We start from the raw sequence: 23806 nt of genomic DNA, 5'->3' as shown, positions 1-23806 counted from the left end.
CCATTCTAGGACTCGGGCCTGCCAAATCATAACTGAGCAGAGTTTCAATAAAGTTGTTACCACCACCACCACCACCTACTCTGGCCACCATATCACCGTGTTGGTCCTTCTAACATGGCGGCTAGGACGTCGATGTATTCACAACCACTGGTAAACTGCCCCAGTGGAGAGTTTTAGCTTGACCGGCATTCCGGTAGGCGCACGCTGACTGGGCGTTTTGCAGGAGGAGTGGAGGCGTAAACGTGAGCGGTCTGCACGGTGCAGCCACCTGGTGGCGCAAAGCTTAATCAGACAAACGCAGCTAATATTGCAGTAACCAAGTGTATTTCACCATACTGCTGGTGTAAACTTTCTATTGCAACGCGATTACGCCGCTGCCGAAAATTTACACCAGCAACGAAGTAGAATTCACTTGGTCAATGCAATATTAGCTGTGTTTGTCTGATTGAGCCCTGCACTTTTTTTTTCTTTTTTATGATGTAAGCACATTGGTAGCAAGCTTGTTAAAGAACAGATCGTCTTGTTGGAGTAGCGGGTGATTTAAATGACTACGAAAAGGTGAAAAACAAGTCTCAGAAAAGTTGCAGGTATTCGCCTCCACCAACAGCTGTTTTACTTTGTTTCCCACAGTCTTGTCACATAAATGATTAGGCCACTTGTTCCAGATCTCCCATTTCCAGCGACTACCTCTAGTAGGAGATAATACGTGGATTGTTATACTGCTTGAGAAAATTACGGAGTGCCTGGCCATGCCGAGAACTCCTGCAATAAACAAATGTGTTGCGTATTAAGGTTTTACAATGGTTTTAAGTGAACCAACAGGCCTAACGAGCTCAGCAGGTAATAGAGTTCAAGTTTCGAGAGACCTCTTGTGCGGCTTTGCGCATCACCATTGAATTACCTTCCGCGAAAAATAATTTAAATGTTACTTAAGCTCATGTGCCTGTTACACGCGTTGTTCTGAACACTCACCAGTGCTCTTTTCTTTTTCTTATTTCTTTAATTGGTCTAGTGCAAAAAAAAACGTTGAATGCTGCCATCATAGAATATGCTACAGATACAAGTGATCCGTTGAATATCCGCGGGTTAGCCGTGGCGCTAACCGGCATGCCAACATCAGTGCGCAACGGATAACTGAGAAAGGAGCAATGACGCAATAAAAAGCGAACTCGCAGTGCATACGCATCAGTCTGGCTTTTCGGCACCTTTGCTCGCATTTTTTATAAGGGTGTTTGGGTAGCTAAACGTGGCGAGTCGGATCGCATAGATGAGAAAAACAACTATCGAATTTAATATTGCATATCTTTTAGTTTCAAAACTATAAGGGCAGTGTTTGCATTAAATTCGTCTGGCGCTATTTACACTATTAGGTACATGCATGTAACGCCGTTCGATACTGGCCGTCCCATATGCTGCTGATATTTTAAAGGAGTAACAACTTCTTCCAGCTATGTGGTGTACCAGTGCAGTGACTGCGTTAAATATAATTCGCCGACGATTACGATACTCCCTAATGCGAAATTTGAGAGCAGCTGTATAAGTGTTTTCACTTCGCGATATATTGGCTGGCGCTGACAATCTGTATCGTGCGGCACGTTGCAAACGCAGCGACGCGTGGCGCGACTGCCTCGCTAATCGGGAGTTCCCGAGAGGCGGCGCGCGGGTGACGCGCGGGCGCGATTCACAGCAGCCGCCGCAGACGGACCTCCGCTCATGCAGCGCTTTGTTTCCATGCAGACGACGCGCGCTACTCTTGCGCCACCTCTTAGCCATTGTCGCCGCAAAGCGCGTCTTGCGTGGCACTGCGCTTTTCTTCTCACGCTTTCACCATACCTTCCTCCTCCGCTTTCCTCCTCGCGCTCTCTTCGCTGTCGTAGTGTTTCATCTCGCACTGCGCTCCGCGTTCGCATTCATCCTTCGCCGAGCTCGTTCGCTCGGTTACGAGGGACAACACCGACGCTCGCCACAGGAGCGGGCGCCCAAGAGCTGCGCTCTAAAAGAGAACACAACGTCGCCGTATGCAGGTAAGTTTGTGTTGCTCATCGAAGGAGACAATACGAAAGCACTGCCTCGTCAGTTTACACATATGCAAATCGGACGAGAGTGGCCCAACAAAAAAAATCTTTCGTGTTAATCGAGTAAACAAATTTTTATATGGGCTGCCTAAAAACGAGGCGTTCTTTTTGAATGACGGGAAATTACTGAGCAGAAGTTATATGCCCTGTGTATTCCCTCAATAACTGGTAGCTCTGACCAACCGCCGCGGCTCCCTAACAGAATAAACATTCCAGACGATCTCCCCTCACATCGCGCACTTGCTCCACCCCTTTCCCTCCCTCCGCGAGACTATGTGCCGTGTTTCTCCCATTTCTTCTCTGGCGTACAAGTATTACGTTCGCGCTCTTAGTCCAGACTACTATACTTGTTCTTAATCCCATATATTAGAACAGCAGCGAATATTCATCGTTTACGAACAGCGGATTCGCAAATCAGTTGCGAATCGAGTAGCAAGGACTAATCGATTCATAGTTGAAATGTTGTACATTTGCATAACCCTTTCTTTTCTACGTTCTATGGCTGTCTTGTGTTCTCTCCTGCCGCTTGATTGTTTCCCTTTAACCTGACAATGTTTACCATTAGCGGAAAAGGCTGACAGTCGCCACCATGCGGAACTCACCTTTTCTTTTTCATGTCCGTTACAAAGTGTGTGCGCTCGAATGAAAGGGTCCTCGTCATAATCTCCACCAAAACAAGGCAACCATCCCGTTTTCACTGATAAAGTGCAATAAAAAAATAAAGAACTCGCCGCGTTTGAGTATTCGTGTTGGCGCGAAATAAAGAGCACCTTTCTCGGAAACACTGTAGTCAAACGTGAGAGTGGGCTGGTAATGATGCCAGTGCACTATTTGTGTGTCCTCCCAAAACATTTTTTTTTTTCATTTGCTTTGTAAGGTGGGCTTCTCGCTCAGGCGCTGTAATCAAAGACATAGGTGAAGCGATTCTGAAAATGCTCATTTCACTGCAGTCGCTCTGGCGCAGCGTATGGGAACCTTAGAAGTTAATTTATTCTGTCGCGCACACGTGCACCTTCTTGGCATTTTGATGTCTACAAAATGTTTACTCTACGCACTATTAAAACTGCTATGTATACAAACACACCAGTGCCACACCTCCATTGAAGAGTTCGGTGCACTGTGAAGCGGATTAAAATTAAACAAACACAAGTTTCACTCATGTGCTGCTTTCAGTTAGATAGTGAAGAAACACATGTCCATCAATGTACAATATACACGAACTCCTTTAGTTCGATCCGGGCGTCACAACTAGCGAAACATTGGTGAACACTCTCATCGACAGCTTGTTTTAGGCATACTATCCTAACTGTCATAAGGCTACTTATGAGAGTTTATTGGATACCCATGGCCATGCTAGTATAGTTGGCAATGAAAAGGCAGACATGAATATAGCCTTAGCAGCACGAAGCTATAACACCTGTGCCATATGGAGATATAAACCCCCCTTTTTTTCGAGAAAAGCTACGTCACACAAGACTGGGACAAAGACGGTAGCAATAAAAATTTGACATCATCTAACCCTACATTATTCGAACACCTGTATATAAGAAAAGGCAAGAGGAAGTCAAGGGTAGGACACACGCATCCAACACATTCATACTTGCTATCTGGTACCTACCGAGGAAATTTGCAGGCGCAAGTTGGAATCAGTTGGCATAGGGCAGGGGCAATTGGAGATCGAAGGGGAGACCTTCGTCAGGGAATGCGTGGCTGTACAAACCGCTCGCTCCCGCCGCCGGCCTTCTTCGTCATGCCATGAGAGAGAGAGAGAGAGAATGATAAATGAAAGGTAGGGAGGTTAACCACCCTACACTGGGGAAGGGGGAAAAGGGACGGAAAGATTAAAAGCGTTGCGACAGCGACTGCTCGTGGTCGCCCAGTGAGATATTCGCATGTTTACATGGTCCGCGCAGTACACTATGCTTGTTATTTTATGTGGTAAGTGAATGTTTAATACAATATATATATGGCCGAAATAATATAACATATGGACTCGTGTAAGGGCAGCCCTTCTTTTGTCACGATTTTGAGGAGCCCTATATGTAGGACCCGGTCATATGATCCAATTTTTCCAACTGCGAGCATGAAATCCGCCGTGAAACTCCACGATCGCCTTATCTCGACATCTAGTAGCGACATTTACCCGCAGTGGTTGCTCAGTGGCTATGGTGTTAGGCTGCTGAGCGCGAGGTCGCGGGATCGAATCCCGGCCACGAAGGCCGCATTTCAATGGGGGCGAAATGCGAAAACACCCGTGTACTTAGATTTAGGTGCACGTTAAAGAACCCCAGGTGGTCGAAATTTCCGGAGTCCTCCACTACGGTGTGCTTCATAATCAGAAAGTGGTTTTGGCACGTAAATCCCCATAATTTAAATTTTGTTTATCTAGTAGCGACATGCTTCAGTACGCTGCGCGCGAAAATTTGCTCTTGAGCGCGATTGGAATCGGCGCACCGAACGCGATTTCTTCTCGATGTTGCGGTTCACTTTGTGCGGCAATGAATGGAACGGTTGCCGAACACCTGAGACATGACGTGCCTAACCGTCCCACTCGTCAACATGAAAAAGACTTGTCCCTTCGGGTGTGTGTGACGGGATTATGCGCATCAGTGCAAAATCCTACTCTCCTCTGTCCTCCGTTCACCACCTCTACGCCAGGGAGCCGTTTCTCTCCCTATTCCTCTGTGTAGGCTGACCCGACGTGACCTACGTTGACCCTATCTACGCCAGGAATTGATTTTTCTCCGTATTCCTCTGTGTCGGTTGTGTCCTGACAGGGTCCGCTACCAGGGAACAAGAAAGAATGAGGTTGCCCGGATGGTGGAGGGTATAAGAAAGCCAGCGAGACGCCACGTCAAGACACATCTTCTCTGCCCTTGCGTGCAGGAGCACGTACACCGAACGTTTCTGTACCTTTTGTCTTGGAGCGCACCGCTTACCCGTAATGATGTATTAAACTTCTGTTATTTGTTTTTACATCACCTCGTCTTCCCTGCCGAACGCCCGCCGATGGTCACCCTCGTTTGAGCTCCAAGCCGACGCTGTTGAAGGTCGCCGGAACCCCGTCTCCGTAACAACTGGTGGCATGCAGCCTTAACGCCGGTTGGATTTTTTTTTTTAATATTGACCGTTAGGTTGAGGTTGCGGCCCTCACACGGGTGCGGCCCTTACACGGATTTATACGGCAAGACTCTTCCTCCTTGCAATTGTTTTATACTTCGCTATCATAATATTGCTTCGCCTTTCTGGCGAAACTGCAGCCTTTCTGTAGTGTACGGTAACTATGTAGCTGGGCGAGTCGGTACAACTCCATTATTACAGCCCGAACGAATCAACCGGGACAATGAAGAACGACGTAACACGAGCGCTGCCTCACGACTAAAAGTTTATTGCTTACAAGATAGGAAACCCATGAATTCTTTTATAGCGCAGGTCTTAGGCGCCCGTTTTTTTGGCGAGCATCGGCGTCCCTCGTAACCGAGCGAACGAGCACACCGAAGGATGAAAGAGCGAACGCGGAGTGCAGCGGGGGATGAAGGACGGCGGTAGCGGAGAGCACGCGAGAAGGAAAGCGGAGGATGATGATGCAGTGGCACCATGAGGAGGAGAGCGGAGGAGAAGGGTATGGCGAAAGCCTAACTGTAGTGCCGTGCAATACGGGCTCTGCAGCGACGATGGCTACGAGATGGCGCCAGAGTAGCGATGGACATTTCAATTTCAACCACAGCTACTTTCCCTTATGCTTTCCTTGGCTTCATAGACTGTTGATTTTCTATGATTATAATTAACAAAAATTGAGCCCCTTGGTTCCCCTTCTTCTCGTGCTCATTCATAGCGAGGGTCTTGAATCTGGTAGCTTTGACGTCAATAGGTAGCATATGAGGGTTCATTAGCCACGGGCCTCTAAGTTCACATGCTACGTGACGTTATGCCATCACGCAAAAAAGGATGTTCCACATACGCCCACCTTGGGTCTGAGTGGCGCTGTTTAACACTCCCTGGGCTAGATCTAGTAAGCATAAATACTCAAGTTAGTAGACAGATTGATAGCCGCCTCCGGAGCACAATTGGGTGTGCAACGCACGCGTAATGCGGAGGTTGTGGGTTCGGTCCCCACCGGCGACAAGCTATCCTTTCTTCCATTTTCAGTTACTTTATTTTCTACATTTCAATTTGTACCACAGCTAACTTATGGAAGTTTTGGCTAACGAGAACCATCCCGAAGTTTTCTGGCCTAAATGTGTGCCTTCTGTCGCTCAGTACAGGCTTTTAAGCAGAAAATGAGCACTCGATGCCCACAGATGTAAGCAGCGTAAACTTGTAAAACGTAATGTCAAGTGGTTGCACATCCTTTGGTATTACAGTGTTGGACACTGAGAACTTCCGACACTTCCTTGAGCATTAAGCACCCAGTGCTCTTTTCCGAGACTGACTGAAGCTTTTTGCAGACTGATTTGGAAACCAGTCTCCTTGGTATGGCGGCGAGCCGCTTCTGCGCTGCCACAATCAGACCGGCATTCCGAGTCAAGGTTTCTACAGAAGCTTCTCAATCGTATCAGCCAAGCATGCGGTGTGGGCACACAGATCCTCCAAGTTTCCCTGAAGGGCCTCCTCACCCGGTGTAGTTTGAGCCTTTCTCACCCGCACGCTCTCGCCTGCTGCAAAACCATCGATAACTTTTCACACTCGCAAATTCCTGCGGTATTATTCGACTACTCTTAACCCCCAGCGTGCGACTTCTGGCTCGGGTACTTCTTCCAGCAACTGTTCCTCGTAAACCCGAACGCGAAAACGCGCCTAACATCGTGCATAACATTGAACGCCTTTCGGACTTCCTCGCAAACACGGTGCAACTCATCACCCAGGCACGTGACTCGTAGCATTGGCGAGTAGAAAAATTTCAGAAGTGAGACCACCTTGTGCGTAAGATACTGCATCGGTGCGCAGTAGCAAAACTTTGCTGTCGTCAATTCTAGATGGACAAAGCGACTTCAAAGAAGTGTTGACAAAGTACGTCTTCATCTCACCGTTTTCTCAAGGGTGTTTGAGAGGAGCAAAAAAAAAAAAGAAATATTGTTTTGTCAGCTTCAGCTAATTTCCCAACTATCAAATGTGCAAGCAATTTTCTGCTGATGTACGCGGCTTAATCCATAACATGGTGGTCCACATATGTTCCCAAAAGTATGAGTGCCCAATTTTTTTCTTAGATGTTTTTTCGTTGTGCCGTCATACAAGAGGCAAAAGTAGTTCTTACGCAGAGTTTACTCCGATGGCATACTTTGTAATATTTTGCTAAAAGATTTTGAGGGTTCGATTGGACATTCGCTCAAGGAATACTAGCAGAAACAAGCTCTGCACGCAAATCTACATAGAAGCATTTCTTTTTCTCGTCCATGAAGCTTTTGGAAAAGTAAGATTGCCTATAGATATCGATGGCTGGGCGCAGCGATTATTTCCTTGGCGTCATGCCGTTCTCTCACGCTGCACCAGGCGGCTTCTTTTTTCACACAACCTGCGCAAAGAACATTGATGCCAATGTATAATGTTGCATTTTGCTCACGGATTATAGTTACGCTCTTGAATATTGCACCCCTCATTCACAAGCCCAACAACTCTGAAAGGTCTTGCGTTGACTCATCCTTCAGTCAACAAGCACAAGTTTCAGCACGCTATTCAAGAAGCACCCTACTTGGGAATCTGGCGCTGACAAACAAAAAAGCGGACGCGTTTACACGCCGGCCGTACCTCGTTGGTCACTGGTGTAGTCGCCAATTCGCTACATGTAAAATATAATTCCCAGCACCCTCAGATGTCCCGGGTTGAGAACATAAATATTCAGTGTTACCTGCCCTAACGAGCATGAAAAGTTTTCTTGGGGGGGATGAACCTCTGTTGAACGTTAACGCGCCGCGCTACGGTTTACTTTAGGCATAAAAAAGGGCATTTATTTTTAAGCTAGAAACAAACCGAGGTGTGAAATCTGCTCAGGAAGCTGGCTGAAAACTAATGCGATAGCAAATTGGTATATATATATATACACAGACACATTCGACTTCCACTAATCGATCTAGAAGGAACCGTCAAAATTGGTCGAATTATCCGGCGGGTCGAATTAAACAAGATGCAGGGAAGACGCCTCAACATACTGCTGATTCATTTGGCAGTATTTGCCCATTTCTAATACGACACCAAACCAAACACGCGCCCACTTTTATATTGCCAAAGTAGAAAACTAACTTAAGGATGACAATAAAGTTCCTAAACAAAGTAGAAATCTAACACGAACCCGATTTTTTAGCAAGGGAAATTGTTGCACAAAGGCGACTGGTTTCCTGAAGTTAGCTTTGCCACCCGGTATGCCAAAGTCAGCTCCGCCGCATTACATTATTGTTAGCCGGTAAAGCACACGAGCGTTGCAAAGGCGACTTTGGTTTTGGGCTCAATTGCACTGGGGGCAGGTGCAATCCAATTTTCTTGTATAAAAAAAAGAATAGAAAGGTGCGCGTTAGGACCAGGCAAATACCGTAATCAGACATTGCGAGCTAACTTTATTGCTTGTAAATCTTCCTAGGGCGGGCCGAAAATAGGCGTTTCTGACGAGAGATGACGTTTGTTCAACACATGCACATGTTCAACACATATGTCCCCGAAGGTCCGCCGGGACATATGCTGCCATTAAAGGGGTCGCTGGTGGGGCCACCAGAGGCGTCAGGTGTACGAGTGCTGACTGGTCTGTTAAATTAACGAAAGCCTACTGTATATACATATATAAATACCTATATACATAAACGCATACATGGAACAAGGCCTTGGTAGGCTGCAATGCTCTCGGAAGGCCCAGCATTGCAGTGGAATCTCACCTCCTTCCCGCATGGCTGACAGAACACGGCCCATCCATTCACGGATTAGCATGAGACCACGATGACTTAGACTCACAGGTCAACTGCCGGAGCAGCACACTTTTCAGCTTCTTTGTTTTCACTGCTGTATTCACTGCTGCACTTCATAATAAGGATAGTGAATAAGGATAAGGATAAGGATTAGTGAGAGAAAACACAGCAAATGATACAGTGAGAAAGCAACTACAGTGATTTCACAATCTCTGGAAAGAAACACCAAAGTGCAAAAATGTTTCTAGTAGCTGTTGCTATTTTAAAGGTTGAGTACAGGCATTAGTATTGTTAAAACAGACGTTTGGGCGAGTTGGTAAGACATATTTGAAACAGAACAGCGCGGTTTTCACGGGGAGAGAGCGAGTTGTCTGCGCCATTCCGTTGTCATGCGGCAGGCTTTATGTCGGTCAAATGGGGAGATGCCTTAATGAACACCTGAAGGAGCACAACAACAATGTGCATAATACAGTAAAAGGGCATCTGGGCATCCACTGTAGAGACTGCGACACCTGGGCCTGCCACCCTGAATTCACTAGAACACAAATTTTAAGTAAACATAGTAACCAACTAACCCGTGAAATCATCAAAGCCGCGCACATCGCCTGGTCAAAAGACGCATGCGTCAGCAGCCCCTCCTTATCCATTACGTCCAAAGAACTAGCATATTTAGCGCGGGGGGATATGATGATTACAGTTATCTCCCCTGTTCAGTGCAGCATGTATGATTGTGAATATATGTATGCTTTTTTTGGTTTCTTCTGTTGGTTGGAGCTGTTATATATTTTTCGTTCCAAGCAATAAACATCAGTTGCAAGTCAGTGCTCGTCCATGTCGTTTCTCCCTGCTTCTCCCCGTGAAAACCGCGCTGTTCTGTTTCAAACATTAGTGTTGACAACGGATGTAGCTTGAAGATGTCTGCAAACAAAACGAAACTGCATTGTTAAGCCTTTAACACTGGGAGAAAGGCCTGTCTAGGCTCTCAAAAACCAAATTAGGAAAGAACGCTGAAGTAGGCACTTACAGGAACAATTGAAATATGCTTGAAGTGCTTAGAACGACCTAATTCGTGCTGATATATCAAACAGGCACAATAGCAAGGTAAGGAAAACAGAGGCCATTTTGCCCCTAAAGTTTCAGTCTCTAGCTATCACAATATGGAGATCAGGCGGCAGCCCCCACTGAACGCCCACCTCTGCCCTTGTGTCCAACAGTAGTAGTGTGACTTATGAGTGATGTCACAATGAAAGGACTTTATTTTCGTCTGCATGATGTGTTTTCTTCTGTGGCAACCAAAATCACAGAACAGAGGAGTCTTTGCATTACACCGTGACCGAAAGTGCCAGCAAGTTGGCGCTAGCAACTGTCATGGATCTTATACATGAGTCACATGGAGCCGTTTCAATCACGATCGGCTCCTTTGTGCAAGCTGTGTAAGACAGCGGGTGTGTTCCACTTCTGGCCTGCATCGGAGACAGTCTACGTAGACAGCTAAGGAGATGGCTGAGACAGCTTTACGGCCATGTAATGGAACACGCTTCGAGACGTCTGGAATACGCTTCTGTGACGTGGCGCCACCCTGCGGCGCCAAAAAATATTCCGAAAAGAACATGTTATTTGTGTATTTTTAATCTTTGAATCTGTGAACCCACAAAAAAACACAATGTAGCTTACAATAAAAGCGTAGGATAGCGTGTCTATGCTTTCTTGTGCGAGGACAACCTTCCTGTCAGCTTTCCAGGCGTCCTGCCCAACAGCCAACTTGTTTGGACAGGAAAATAGCCTGCATCGTTTTTGAATTCAGTGCTGTCTTCATGAAGTTGTATACTTTGACGTCTTCGTGAGAATTAGAATGAGACTTGAAATGGCCGCTATCCATTTAGTCGTCTACTTTGCCGCCTACGGCAAGTAAGGGAACACATCCATTGAATCCAAATCGAGACATTTTATCCCATTCATAAATAAGTGTGGTCGAAAGCACCCCTGTGTGACTGGAGTATAGTATCTGCAAATTGCCAGTAGTGGAGAAAAAGTTGTGCACTGCATTGCATGAGATGACAAACAGTATTTCATGATGAACACAAGACAGCCACGGAACAGCTGTGGGAATACTGGCAATTCTTTGTGGCTTCAAAAAGAAATGGCTAGGCCACATCGCATTTCCACAATGAATGCCTTGCCATATGTTTAAGTCACACTTCACTCGGAACAAACGAAATGAGAAGCGTTCAGTATTTTTTCACGTCCCAACGGGCAAGCACAATCTTCAGAAGCCTGTTTGACGGCAGCTGGCGCAGCGTCTGAAACATGACGTCCAGGTTACCGTGCACGCACTTGGACGCGAACGCTGCCTGCAGCACCTGACCGAGCCTGTTCAGGGCCAGTTCGGCCCCCTGAGGCGAGGCCGTGGCGAGGCCCCGCTTCAGCGTCTCGACCACCTGCACGACGTAGTGACTCGGCAAGAACGGAAACACGATCGGAGCGCGCGGCGTCACCTGGCCCGCGCGAATCAGCATCTCGAGCAGCGCGTAGTGCAGGTACGAGTAGAGTTCGGCGTCTTCCGCTACCGTCCGCGCGTCCGTCTTGCCCAGCGGCGCCAGCACGCACCACGCAACGAGACCGGGGATGAAAGTCTGGAGACACTGCGTGTACAGCTGCGGAGGGATGGCCTCCATCGGCGTGAAGCAGAGCAGCGGCTGCGCGCGCACCCAGGAGGCGAGCAGGTCGACGACGTCGCGCGACGGGTTCGTCGGCGTCATGTGCGTCAGCGACGTGGCCAGGCTGGCGCAGAACAGGGGCGAGATGTTGGCCAGCTCCTTGAGCATCTCGGCCGAGCTCGGGATGAGGCTGAGGTAGTCGCCCACGACGTGACGGACGATGTGCAGCGACGGCTCCGAGGTGCAGCCGCAGACGTGCATCCAGAAGCCGACGCAGTTGAGGACGTTGTGGTTCTTGAGCGCGATAGAGAGGGAGACGAGACGAGAGAGGAGTGGCACACGCACTTCCATGACACTCGGGTCGGCCGAGGGGAACAGGATGAAGAAGACCTTCTGGCACATGTCCGACTTGGCGTTCTGAAAGCTACTCGCTATGATCTCGATGATCTGCAGCTCACGGATCGCAGGCAGCTTGCGCGTTCGCGGCCGGCGCATTTGCTGCGCCGCGGAGGAGTGCGCTTGGGGTGTCATTCGGCGCTGACCGTAGTCTTGGAAAACGAACTCCTCGGCGATCTCCTTGGCGACATGAGCGTACGTCGGGCTGCGGCCCTCGTTGGCCAGCAGCATCTGAATCTGCCGGAGCGCTTCGTAGACAACGGTGGGAAACTCGATCTTCCGTAGCGAAACCCTAACGTCCGTCATCCTGGACTACTTTGACGCCGAAGAATTCGAAGACTCGTTTCCGTTTCCAAGCGAGCCGAAACCCATGCGCTGTATTTTTTGCCGCACAACAAGAAACCGCACTCACTACCATAACAGCGCAAACCACTTGGACGTCGCCATGTCGTTTTGTTGTCACTGTTGTTGCTGCTTGGGCTGTTCAATGTATTGGGCCGGCAGCATTGGCCGTTAGACGTGCCACATCGGCATTTCAACTTAAATTGAAGTTTATATTGAAGCATTTGTCAGCATTAAGCAGCGAGCTACTTATTCATTTGTCGCTGAAAAATGCAGCATTAAGTGTCTGGTTTCTGCCGCGCCTGCAATAGGGCACATGCATGGCACAAGTATATGGCCTTCGAGATGACGGCTCCATGTGCTGTTGCTTCAGCTCAACATCAGACACTCAAAGGTCATGCAAAACCTCATGCATATTTGGAAATGTGCTGTAGTGTCATGAAGTTGAACAGCACCTAATAACAATATGATGCTGTCGTGCGCTTCCCAATCGCAAGATTGTCATTGTACCTGCGGGAAGGTGGCAGTAGCCGTCCGTGGCTCTGCGACGTACGCAGCCTATCCAAGCTAGCATAAATTTCGTATTTCTCGAGTGCGTTTCTTCCTGCCTACTGTTGGCGTGTTAAGTTTGAGCTGCTCTTGTCCGCGCGTTGTATGCGCCTTTTTACCCGTGAACGTTACTTATCTGTACCTAGCAGTTGTCAGCCTGTGAGCTTCTGCCAAATGTGAACCTGTTTTTAACCGACTTCTGTAAGTACGCGCTGCACGTCTGTGCCTTTACGACGCTGTTTTGGTTCGCTCTTCGCGCAAGAAAAATAAGCTATTAAAAGTTTGCCTGACAGGGGTATCAAACCACTTTTTCGGCCAACGAAATACTGATAAGCGACACACGGTGACCGTGGCCACGAAGTTCTCACCGTAGGATGCTTCGCGCTACTTTGTGCTTAACGTAGTTTTTTTTTTTTTTTTTTGGTTAACTGTGAGCAGCGTCAGATCAAGACGCAGCTAGACTGATCAAAACCCGGAGTACTTACATGTTTGGTGTTACACCTGATGTTTATACTTTTCTCCGCTTATTTGCTTTAACCATGATTGCAGATTTTATCAGCGCATGTCCCAGCATGCCGATTCTCGCGACGGGTTTCCACAATTTCATTTCAGAAGTTCGGGTGATTTTTCCACCAAGGCTCTCGCGTTCGGAGAGCTTTCGCATCATAGCGTGCCGACGTGCAGCACATTTTGAACTACCATGAAATTTTGTTCGACGTGGCTTTTTCTTTTGTCCCCGTGTGTGTGTTCTTCTGTGACCGTTAGCTTAAGACATTTCGAGTTATTAAATGGCTTCTCGCACATAATATCCCTGCCCGACAAAGGCGCGTTATAGTGTGTAAACACCCTTGTAGCTTTTCGCTTTATAAGCGCTATCGTTAGCCGTGTGTTTGCCCGCGTTGGTGGTAGATTAAAAGACATATTCTTCATTGGACCACACACAGAGCGCTTAGGCTCACCGTAATAGAATCACGTTTTACATGTTGTTTACACATAAGCAGCAAAGTACTTTGAACCTCTTAGTGACAACCTTTATACGAGACACACTGGTGCATTATTTCAATCGCGTTTTGTTGGCGCTGATCAGAATTTTCATATGAGCACCACAGGTTTAAAGCTTTTGTGTGTAACATTGTTTGTTTTTAATTTCTTTGCAATAAAGTTGGCACAAATTCCAGTAGCTGTCTGTTTCATTACTTATAGCATATAGCTATACTATGTGATCTTAACCACTGTCTGATCCTATGTTAAATGCTCCACCACTGCAAGATACATTCTGCTTTTTTGGGGTACCTCGATCTTAACTGACTATTATTGCATTATTCATGTTGTAAGGTAAGGCAGGGTCTTTGTAAAGGTATGTGGTATCACGGCAGCTGGGAAGACAGGTCAAATTCGTCTCCTGCCAAGCACTCCCACTCACCTGGCTTCGCTTTAAAGTGTAATGCATGAGTAAATTAAAGCTCGGGAGTGCTGTGAAATCACTTTCAGCCAAACAGGGCAAATCACCTGGCCTTTCCAACTAATGCAAATGAATGGCGGAACCATACTGGAAAGAATTTGAATGTTCTTGAATTTTTCTTTTCACAGGCTTGGCTGCACTTGTATGCAGAGTTAAGATGGCTGCTGCGTGTTCCCCGCCGTGGCACCGCATCGGGGACTCGCCGGATGGCGACTCTGCGGGTAGTCCTTCCGGCTCAAAACTGGGGCCAACTGATGCTACGCCAGAACGACCGTCGAGCCGCAACACCAGCTCCCCGGAAGATAGCTGCGCCATTTGCTTGGGAGCGCCTGAGAATAAGTCATTCACAGACAGCTGCTTTCACCAGTTCTGCTTTGCCTGTCTTGCCGAGTGGGCCAAAGTCAAAGCCGAATGTCCTCTCTGCAAGCAGCGATTCAAAAGCATCATCCACAGCGTCCGCTCGCTCGAAGACTACGACCAGTACTTCGTCAGTGACCTGCAACGAGCCCCGGCGTATTCGATGCAGGTGGTTTATGAGAGGAGGTTTCGGTTCGCCACCACGATGACTGCCGAGCGGCGGCAAGAACTGGAAGCAATGCGACAAGAGCGCGAGAGGCGGACTCGGCACTCCTCCGCAACTCACCGAAATCGGAATCGCTACCTCCCCAGAGGGGCCACAACGAGTGCCGAGAGATTTCAGCTGTACGCGTCGGACCTGTGGGCTGTCCCCAGCATGTCGCAGTATCGCGAAGCATCGCCCGAGTTCTACCGTGAGAACCCAGCTTGCACCCACCGTTTGGTCCCCTGGCTGAATCGTGAGCTGAATGCATTGATGCAGCAGAATCGAAGCCGTATAGTGGCTGCTATGGATCACGTCATGTCGTTAATCCTGAATTTAGACATCAGGCATCTTGACTTTGCCCAGAACATGGAACCTTTCCTCCGTGAGCATACAGAGCACTTCGTCCACGAGTTCTTTTTATTTGCTACATCAGTGCATGACATGGCTGTATACGACCAACATACAGTGTACTCCTCACGCCCTGAGGCTTGCTCTCGGGTGGACCCCGTCAATTGGTTCAGGCGCTCCTTGCGGGAATCCGAACGAGCAGCTGCGCTGGAATCGCGCGCTGCACCAGTTGCTGAACGTCATGACTCGCCTCAACCAGGCCCCAGTGGACTCGCTGTCGCAAGGGAGGTGGTAGTTGCCACATCCGTGGACAGCGATAGTGACTCTGACAGCTCGGACTGCATCGTAGTGGAAATGGTCAAACCGCTCGGGGAGAGGACTCCCATCGTGATCAACCTGGTGTCTTCTGACGAGGACGATGCCTCTGCACATGGAAGCCATCAGGCAGGCCTATGTGACCAGGAGGCGGGACCGAGCCATTCTAATTGCCCATTGGAAGACCGTAAGCCTCTCGAACGTCATGCCACAAGTGATAGGTCATCGAGCGATACTGATGATGGGCATGCGCGAAGTCGGCACTCCCAAGCACGCACGCGAAAGCATTCAAAGCCAGCGCGCTACAGGGGACGAACTCCAGACAGCCATGGCTCCTCCTCACGGTCTGGGCAACGGCATCAGAGAGAGGTTCTGTATGCTGCAGGCACACGCCGTGGCTCGAACAGCCGGAGTAGTACGTCGTCGAACGAGGATAGCCAGTCCTCTGCTCGGCAAAGACAGCGGCGAAAGCTGGTCAGCGTTGTTGGCGCTGTGAACATTGCTAGCAAGCCACGCGAGACATCGCACCACGAGCGACATCATTCCCACCACCATCGCCATGAACACAGGTCTAGGAAAAAGTCTACAAGAAAACATAAGCACAGGAGGCACAGGTCGTCACATGATTTTTAGCTCTATATATTTGTGTACATATGTAAATTATATGACGGCTTTTTTATATACATCAACTCTATGTTTTACTGGCTCTCTCCTTGGAAGCAAACGTGTGTGGTTCATATTCTTTCACCCACTTTGTTTGCAAAAATGAAATGATACAGTAGTACTGCTTGTCAGATTACATTAAACTATGGCAGCCTTGTGTTAAACTTCAGGTTGCCAGCGGCAGCTGCAAGATCAATCTCCTGTGGAGTTGGCTAAGCACTTGTGCACTAACATAAGATGTTGGGTTAACCTAGTGGCAGAAATGTAAGACCTTTCACTACAGCACCTCTCACAGATCAGCTTGGAGACATCGAAACTAACAATAAGCATTACAGGAAGCTCGCCAGTCAAAATGCATTTTGAGGCAGAAATATGGTCAAATTGCTGCTTTATCTGCCATGCTAGGTTTAGCATAAGCCGCTCCTTGTATGGTATAGCCATTACATTTGTTATTGGATGTTTATTTTGTATTTTGCTACGATTCCCACTGGCTTTAGTGCTCGGTCTGAACCCCAAGAGTGTCATTGTACATACAGTGGCAATTTGTCCATTCATAATGGTTAAGGGTAGTAATTATTTGATATAAAAAAATGGTCGCCGTTATGTCGCAGATGGGGTGCAATTCTGGGCATTGTCAGATTCCGCCATGTTGTTGAATTTGGTAACGGCAGCATTTTGAGCCAATGACAGAGGCCCACAGCAGCCTCTAATTGGTTCGGAAGCCGCCATTATCAAATTAGACAACGTGGCAGAATTTGACAATTTCCAGAGTAGTACCCTTGTTCTAGGCACTGTTCTTGCATCATGTGATGCCAAGCCCTGGTAAGTCGAAACCCACAGTCGCTAGAGAGCCAACTGCTGACCTTTTGCACCCTTGATGCACCAAATTTATGTTGGCTGAGCTAACTCGGCTTTATGTGAGCACTTTAGCTTGTGAACAGCATGTTCCTCTTGTTTGAAGACGACCTGCGAAATTAGCAGCATGTCAGAAGTGAGGCCTTTAAGAGGAAGCTTTAGCTCGGGCCCAACTGTGATGCCGCCTAATGCATGTAAAACACGGGAACACTTTTCTGAGATAACCAGTGGGCCGACTTTAATGAAATTTGTTGAATTTGAGAAATTTCAATTCTAGTGACTGTTGGAAGCAGAATTTTGATTTAGGGCCCAACTCTTTTAAAAGGAATTTTCAAAAATTGGTATGCTTGAAAAAAATACAGATGCACAACGTTTACAAATACATATCGTGCACCAGGAACAGATATCGCAGTTCTGTAATATGCATCTGTTATAGTATCCAAAGCTGACAAATTTGATATATCCATATCTTACGTGGACCTGTTACATTGCTTACAAGGGTTTCGCAAAAGTCCTACTCGCGTATTAGTGGTACTTGTGAGATCCATGTATAATCAGTTTTGTCAGCTTTATATGTACTATTATATGCAATTCACTAAATTGTGACATTGTTTGTCATTGCTCAGTTACATGGTTGTGAACTGCATAGTTTTGTTTGCTTTTCGATTTTCAACAATCTCTTATTGAAATATTCACGGCCCAAATCAGACATTCGCTACCAACAGTCTCTAGACCTTAAAGCTTGCTTTTAAATGCTACAAACGTCATCAAAATTGGTGCAGTGGTATGCAGGGAAAAAAGACTTCTCCTTTCTCTCCTTTTACCATGTATCTATGTAGGAACCCCCAAGCAACGCTGTTGCATCAGAAGAACGCCAATAATGTGCTGTTCAATTGCGGTCAATTTGGCATTGTGCTATTTTTTACAGCGCAAAAGCTGCACTACCACTAGGCGAGACGGCGGCGTTTTTCAGCTTCAATAGTAGGGTGATAATCGACAAAAGGCTTCCTCAGGAGAGAGATAAAAGGAAGGCAGGGATGTTAACCAGTCAAGAATCCGGTTGGCTACCCTGCACTGGATGAGGGGGATTAGAAAGAAGGGAGGGAAAGAGAGACGTGCATGAACCAGTGATGTTCCACGCAGGGAATTTTCCCTTTTTCAGGAAGTTTTTGGCCACAATTTCGGACTAAAGGGAAAAAGGGAATCTGCAATTTTTCGAGGAATCTTATGATCGATGAAGTAAATATTAGAATTATGCCTTTGAGCATTGGCAACACTTTGACCAAAAAACAGCTAGCACACCCTTTTCAGTGCAAGGGGCAAACTTGGAGTCAGCCGGCTTCAACTTCTAATAGCCCTTCTTTTTTAAAAGCTGGTGTGATGTGCCGGAATAAAACGTGAACTGCAATTTGTTGCGCCAATATTCGATAAGGTGACTTACTCAAAAAAAAAAAAAAAAAAAAAAAAAGCTGCCAGCCACCTGTGTTGATGCTTTAGAGACCTGTCTACGCAGAATAGATGTTCGGAACCGTCAATAGAAAGTGGCACATTTGAAATTGAGTTATCGTATTGCTGTCAGGCTGAGATGTTGAATAAACTAAGTAGTGCTTTTGAACAACGCACACACACACACACGTGTGTGTGTGTGTTTGTGTGCAGGGAAATTTGCGGGGATCTTTTTGGAATAATGCAGGAAAAATGGTCGCAAATATGGAATTTCTGTACACAAGAATGGCAATTCTGCTGCAAAGTACAGAACATCACTGCCACGAACAGGCTCCCTCAAAGTAATAGGAAGACTCGGAGAATATGCTTTTACGTGGTGCAACTGTCACAAACACGTCATAGAATAAGAACACGTCGTGGCCGCCCCGCTCTCACCCTTACCACAAATCATTCCTACGTTCTTTATGGGTCACATTCATTCGTTTTTAGATAAATAACATTGTAGAGTTAAAGTTGGCGTCTGTCTAGCCGTATATCCCCTTTGTCAGCGTGTTCTTTTTTTTTTTTTTGCGACTTTGCTTCTTAAAAGCCTAAATTGTGCCGCCATCTCGGAGGCAATGCAAAACTTTTCACACTTGAAACACCAAGGCTTAATTTAGACTTTTGCGATCTCTTTCTGCGCTTGCAGCCTGTAAAGAAAAGTAAAGACGTTGTCTTCGATATTTGCAAATATTACTGTGAAAGAGCCGTAGCTGCAGACGTAGCCGCCATTCTATCATGATTCTATGCTGATCGGCATCGCCATCAACGCCAGTTTATCGTGTGAAACGGGAACTACTGAAAGTGCTGTTTGTCTCGCTTGACGCCCAACAGCACATGTGAAGTTTAAGAGTATAAACTGTCTAAAATGTCCAATATGAGAAACAGGGTCAGCATTCTCGACAAGCCACTCAACAAGAGCAGAACTGACGTGCGTAAAATCTTGCTCGACGCCGCGCATACAGCTTCGTATCTACCTCGAGCAGTCGGCGCACTCCGTAATAGACTTTTCTTTTTTCGTGCTCTGCAGGTCAGCATCAGTGTGTTCGGTCTTCTGTTCTCGGAAATTGTTCAGTACTGTCAAAACAGAGTCTACACCATACCCGAGCTTCAGACGAAGTGAGTTGTGAGAGTTCTTTCTGTACGGTACGACTTCCATTGTTGGGCTCGGTGATTCGGGATATCACTGAACGCTATCTGTTGTTGTACTATGCTTCTAAAACAACTATGGCACTGAATAGCATAGCACTTTGGTCGCGGCAATCGCTTTTTTTCTGCTAGGTTGCTTTATTGTGGTTTATAGCTACCACAGGCATATTAATATCCCTCAGCAAGTTTAGGAACGATGGCCAAAAGTGGCGTGGACTATTAGGCGAGCTTGCGTGTCCGACCTATTTCCCTGTTTAGCGACATTATCGAGAGACAGTACTTGAAGGAAGGAAATGACAAACACAAGAACATTGTTTTTGTTTGGTAATATCACTATCAGCGTCAGAACATTTTGTAACGATAACGTGTTTCTTGTGCTCGCCCTATTGTGGGTACGAAGTGTTATGAAATAGTTTCGAGACTGGCCCTGTTTTGAAGAAAGTTATTTATGTGGATTCAAACTCTGTGACCTTCGAAATAGCCCCCCTTGTGAAGCAATTCAGCACTTTTGAGTGTTCCTGCCACCTTCCATATATTTACTGGAAGTATTCTTTCCTGTCCATTCTTGGTTTCATCACTTGTGGCAAAACGATTATCTTTGAGTTGGGTTCTTAGTTTTGGGAAAGTGTAATATACTTAGGTGTATTGTCATGACTAGAAGATGGAGCATCAATTGTCGCAGTGAAAAGCTAAACATCTCCACACTGCGAAAAGGCTGTGCATGTCCGTAGCTCGACAAAATGCATGCTCATTGTCTTTTTCCACATACATAGTATTGTGCATCAAGAATTTATGCCGAATGGCCATACTGTGAACAGCAAGTTTTACTGCCAAATTTTAGGGCTTCTTCTGAAGGAGGACATTCGGTGAAAATGGCTCCATCGGAGGTCATCGGATGCATGATGACAATGCACCCTCAACAGAGCACTCCAAATACGCGAGTTTCTCGATGGAAACGATATGGTTGCTCTTCCACGTTCACCCTACTCCTCAGATTTTTGCTCATTTCATAGTCTCCAACAGATTAAAAACCCAGATGCGGTGATTGTGGGCGCTTCATAGACAAGACATTACATCAAAAAGAGTGCCACTATGATTGCTGATGAAAAATGTAATGTGTGATTTACATTCGCATGATATTGTGAGTACTGTGCCGATACCTTGTTCACTTTCATTTCCCTGTGTCTCATAATTTTGACAATTCAGTGAAATATCTGAGGTAATTTCTCCTGTGAATTCCTTGATTTTTGTGGGTTCAAAAGAGACGGATGCAAACAGGCAGGAGGGTGAGAGCGCTCATCCTGATATGTTCTTGCTTTTCTTTTTTTAATGTTCATGCTTTGGTCAAAAAGTGATGGCAACCCCTAGTAGCCGAATCAGTTACGCTTTAATTGACATCATGGTCTGTTGACTTCATGCAATGTATATAATTAAAAAATCAAGCCCTATGATTCTTCATCTCACTGTTCACTTCAGGATAGTGGTTTTGTTATCAGGAAACTGCAAAGGTCAATGGGAATAGCATGCAAGGGAAATTTTCATGGTCGTCGGAGATGGCAGGTCAGACCATTGAAGTCGGAAGTCCACAAGCAGGCACTAAACTAATAGTTGTGGCTGTCTAGGTTACAGCACGTTAGCAGAGCAAGATATATGGCTGACCTGATTACAGTGTTTCGTTCTTAAGGTGGCGAGGGACAGCTTCGCTGCTTGTTGTACAGATGGTGTACATTCGATTTTATTTGGTGCCAATTTCCAAGATTCCCCCGAGGTGCTAGAGGGCACTGCGGTGTAGTTCGGCCACAGCACTCTTGTCCCAGTTACTTTCATCCGCACCTGCACTTGTTGGCAGTGGTCTTATGGAACTAGAGGAGCAAAGTTTTTTCACAACTGGAGAGTCTTCTATCTGAAAGGGGTTCCAGTGGCTTACGGTCAGCTGCTCGTAGTGGTCAGAATGGCAGGCTGTCAGCTGTTAACCGGCTGCAGTAGCTTAGTGTGAGGGTAACTTAGCATGGTGTTGTTTAGCTGAGCTTGATCTCGGGTTCTGTCCCTGTCGTAGCAGCTGCATTTCGATGGGGGCTTAATGCAAGAACGCTTGTGTAGCTGGATTCAAGTGCACATTAAAGGGGCACTAAAGGAAAGTATTAGGTGTATTTGTTAGCTTATCTGTCTAGAAGCCTATCACGGTTTTCTGGGCTCTAATATGTGACTTTGTTCCATAGAAAACTGTCACTGGAGGACCTGCCGCTGCTCCCCAATTACAATCGACTACTCCTTTCTCAACTCGCATCCTCTCTCAGCTAACTGCCCACTTTGGCTCGCTCTAGAGATGAACATTTCGCTTCATGCTTTCCCTGCTACTCCTTCTCTCACTGCACACAGTGCGGGGACTCTCTTCTTCTTCTTCTTCTGCCCTTCCTTCGCCTGAACACATCTCGTCGCCAGCTATGTGCTCTGATGTCACGATAGGAGTTGCGTAGGAGAGGTACCATGCTCCACGACAGGTTGTGCCACTCTGATTTTCCATCTTCTTCATTTTCTCATTCACAAAAGCTCTGTTCACGCAACGTATGATGAATTTGTTATTACGGACGCGTAATCTTTCAATCTAGCTTGATTTTATATTTTCGTTTAGTGTCTTTGCAAAGAGTGTCAGGGGGTCAAAATTAATCGGAATTCCCCTGCTGTGGTGTGCCTTATATAAACATTGTAGTTTCGGCATGTAAAACATCAAATTAAAGATTTCTTTTCTTAGTTATTGAAGCATGTGCTTTGAGATGTTTGCCGAGTGGGCTGATGACACTAAGCCTCCTTGTTGCCACAGATTTTGACTTGGCAAGGAAGTCAGAAAAGGGAAATAGGAAGCCTGGCATTCTGGATGACATGTAGCTAGTTGGGTTCATGGCAAATGTGAGTTTAGCAGCTAAACTGGACACAAGGGAAAGAAAAGAGACGAGGACATGTCCTTCCTTGTCTTGTCTCTCTCTTTGGTTCGTCTCCACTATGCTGCCCTTGCCTGGTCTCGCAAGTCCCCTATATTAAAGAAGTGACGCCAGGTGCCTCACCGCCGACACCCTTATAATAGCTGTTAATACAGAAAGGCGATGTGGTTCTCTCTTTTTCTCCAGTTCAGCTGGTAAACTAGCCTTAGTGTGGTGACCAGTAGCACACATTGTAAGAGTGGCCTACTGGGGCTATGGCAGATATAGGTCGGCATACCCACTCACGGGCACTCATATATCCATATTTGCTCCACGCTTACTTAAAAAGAGTAAGGTAGAGCTTTAGTGAGTGACAAAGGGTGTGAGTAGATGTACGAATAGGAGTGACTGCTTCTGAGTTTGAGTAGACATGAGTATAAATGTACAAGTGCCAGCTGACAGGGGTACAAATGAAAGTCGATGAGGTTGAGTGGAAGCAAGTATCAACATGAGTGTTAGAAAGCTTGATAGAGTGTATGTATGCGAGCAGGTGCCTGTGAATGGATGCGAGCATGAATGTGTGTGGGCACTGGTCTGTATAGAGGAGACTATGAGCATGACTGACTGTTGGCACGCATCAGCAGGAATGTACGAGTGCCAACAAGTGCATGTGGGCATGAGTGTAAGTTAAGTAAGTAGCCTACTGAAATATATTTTGTATATAACTTTTTATTTCTATATAATGACAGGGAAAGTATACAATATTTGTTAGCTGCTTGTAAAGGCACATAATGTGTTCAGCATTTCTTGGAAACTAGGCCCCTTACATGGTTCACAGTTCTGTTGCTGTTGGCCTTTTAGAGGCATTGAAGAGAAACAGTGAATCAGTTTGGGCTGATCAAGCATTCTTTCAAAACTCAATTTTCGATAATTTCCTGTTAAGATATTGATTACTGGAAGTGAAAGTGAAGGCCAAACTTCAATATATCGAATTTCTTGCAACAACCCCAGTGCCAATATGTCAGTGTGATGTCGCAGATTTGAAATGATTATCTTGTACTTGGGATGTTGTGGTGCAATAGTTCTTGAAGCTCTCCCAATTTCGGTCTTTGGCTTTTTCTGAATACAGTGTAGTCCATC

At 46.5% G+C, this 23806-nt stretch overlaps 3 protein-coding genes across 5 annotated transcripts in view; 2 read left to right on the top strand and 1 right to left on the bottom strand.

The window, feature by feature from the left end:
* Positions 1-9094: 9094 nt before the first annotated feature.
* LOC126517496 (integrator complex subunit 15) lies at positions 9095-12472 on the bottom strand. The gene is made up of 2 exons (XM_050167227.3): positions 10640-12472; positions 9095-10544 (listed from the first exon to the last, which is right to left on the bottom strand). Exon 1 carries the CDS (start codon positions 12322-12324, stop codon positions 11194-11196), a length of 1131 nt encoding a protein of 376 aa, XP_050023184.1. The 5' UTR covers positions 12325-12472; the 3' UTR covers positions 9095-10544; positions 10640-11193.
* An 86-nt stretch (positions 12473-12558) lies between these two features.
* Positions 12559-16279, top strand: LOC126517493 (E3 ubiquitin-protein ligase Topors-like). Of its 2 annotated transcripts, none has more exons than XM_055064216.2 (2): positions 12559-12754; positions 14500-16279. In XM_055064216.2, exons 1-2 carry the CDS (start codon positions 12694-12696, stop codon positions 16227-16229), a joined length of 1791 nt encoding a protein of 596 aa, XP_054920191.1. In that variant the 5' UTR covers positions 12559-12693; the 3' UTR covers positions 16230-16279. The 2 variants fall into 2 exon arrangements, with proteins under 2 accessions (XP_054920191.1, XP_050023181.1); XM_050167224.2 differs by lacking the exon at positions 12559-12754 and adding an exon at positions 12798-13110.
* A 2695-nt stretch (positions 16280-18974) lies between these two features.
* Positions 18975-23806, top strand: part of Trs31 (trafficking protein particle complex subunit 31) — a 133318-nt gene continuing 128486 nt past the window's right edge. Inside the window, exons 1-2 of one of the 2 annotated variants that reach the window (XR_008609583.2) lie at positions 18975-19530; positions 19630-19718. Coding sequence is in view for 1 of the 2 variants with exons in the window: in XM_050167229.3 (XP_050023186.1) it covers positions 19468-19530; positions 19630-19718 (152 nt within the window). In the remaining variant the exon portion in view is untranslated. The remainder of the gene's footprint in view (positions 19531-19629; positions 19719-23806) is intronic. The other variant, XM_050167229.3, reaches the window with a different exon arrangement.

This window comes from Dermacentor andersoni, chromosome 11 (assembly GCF_023375885.2).
Source record: "Dermacentor andersoni chromosome 11, qqDerAnde1_hic_scaffold, whole genome shotgun sequence".
Classification (NCBI taxonomy): domain Eukaryota; kingdom Metazoa; phylum Arthropoda; class Arachnida; order Ixodida; family Ixodidae; genus Dermacentor; species Dermacentor andersoni.
Note: the sequence above shows the minus strand (reverse complement) of the source record. Positions and strands in the feature narration are given on the sequence as shown.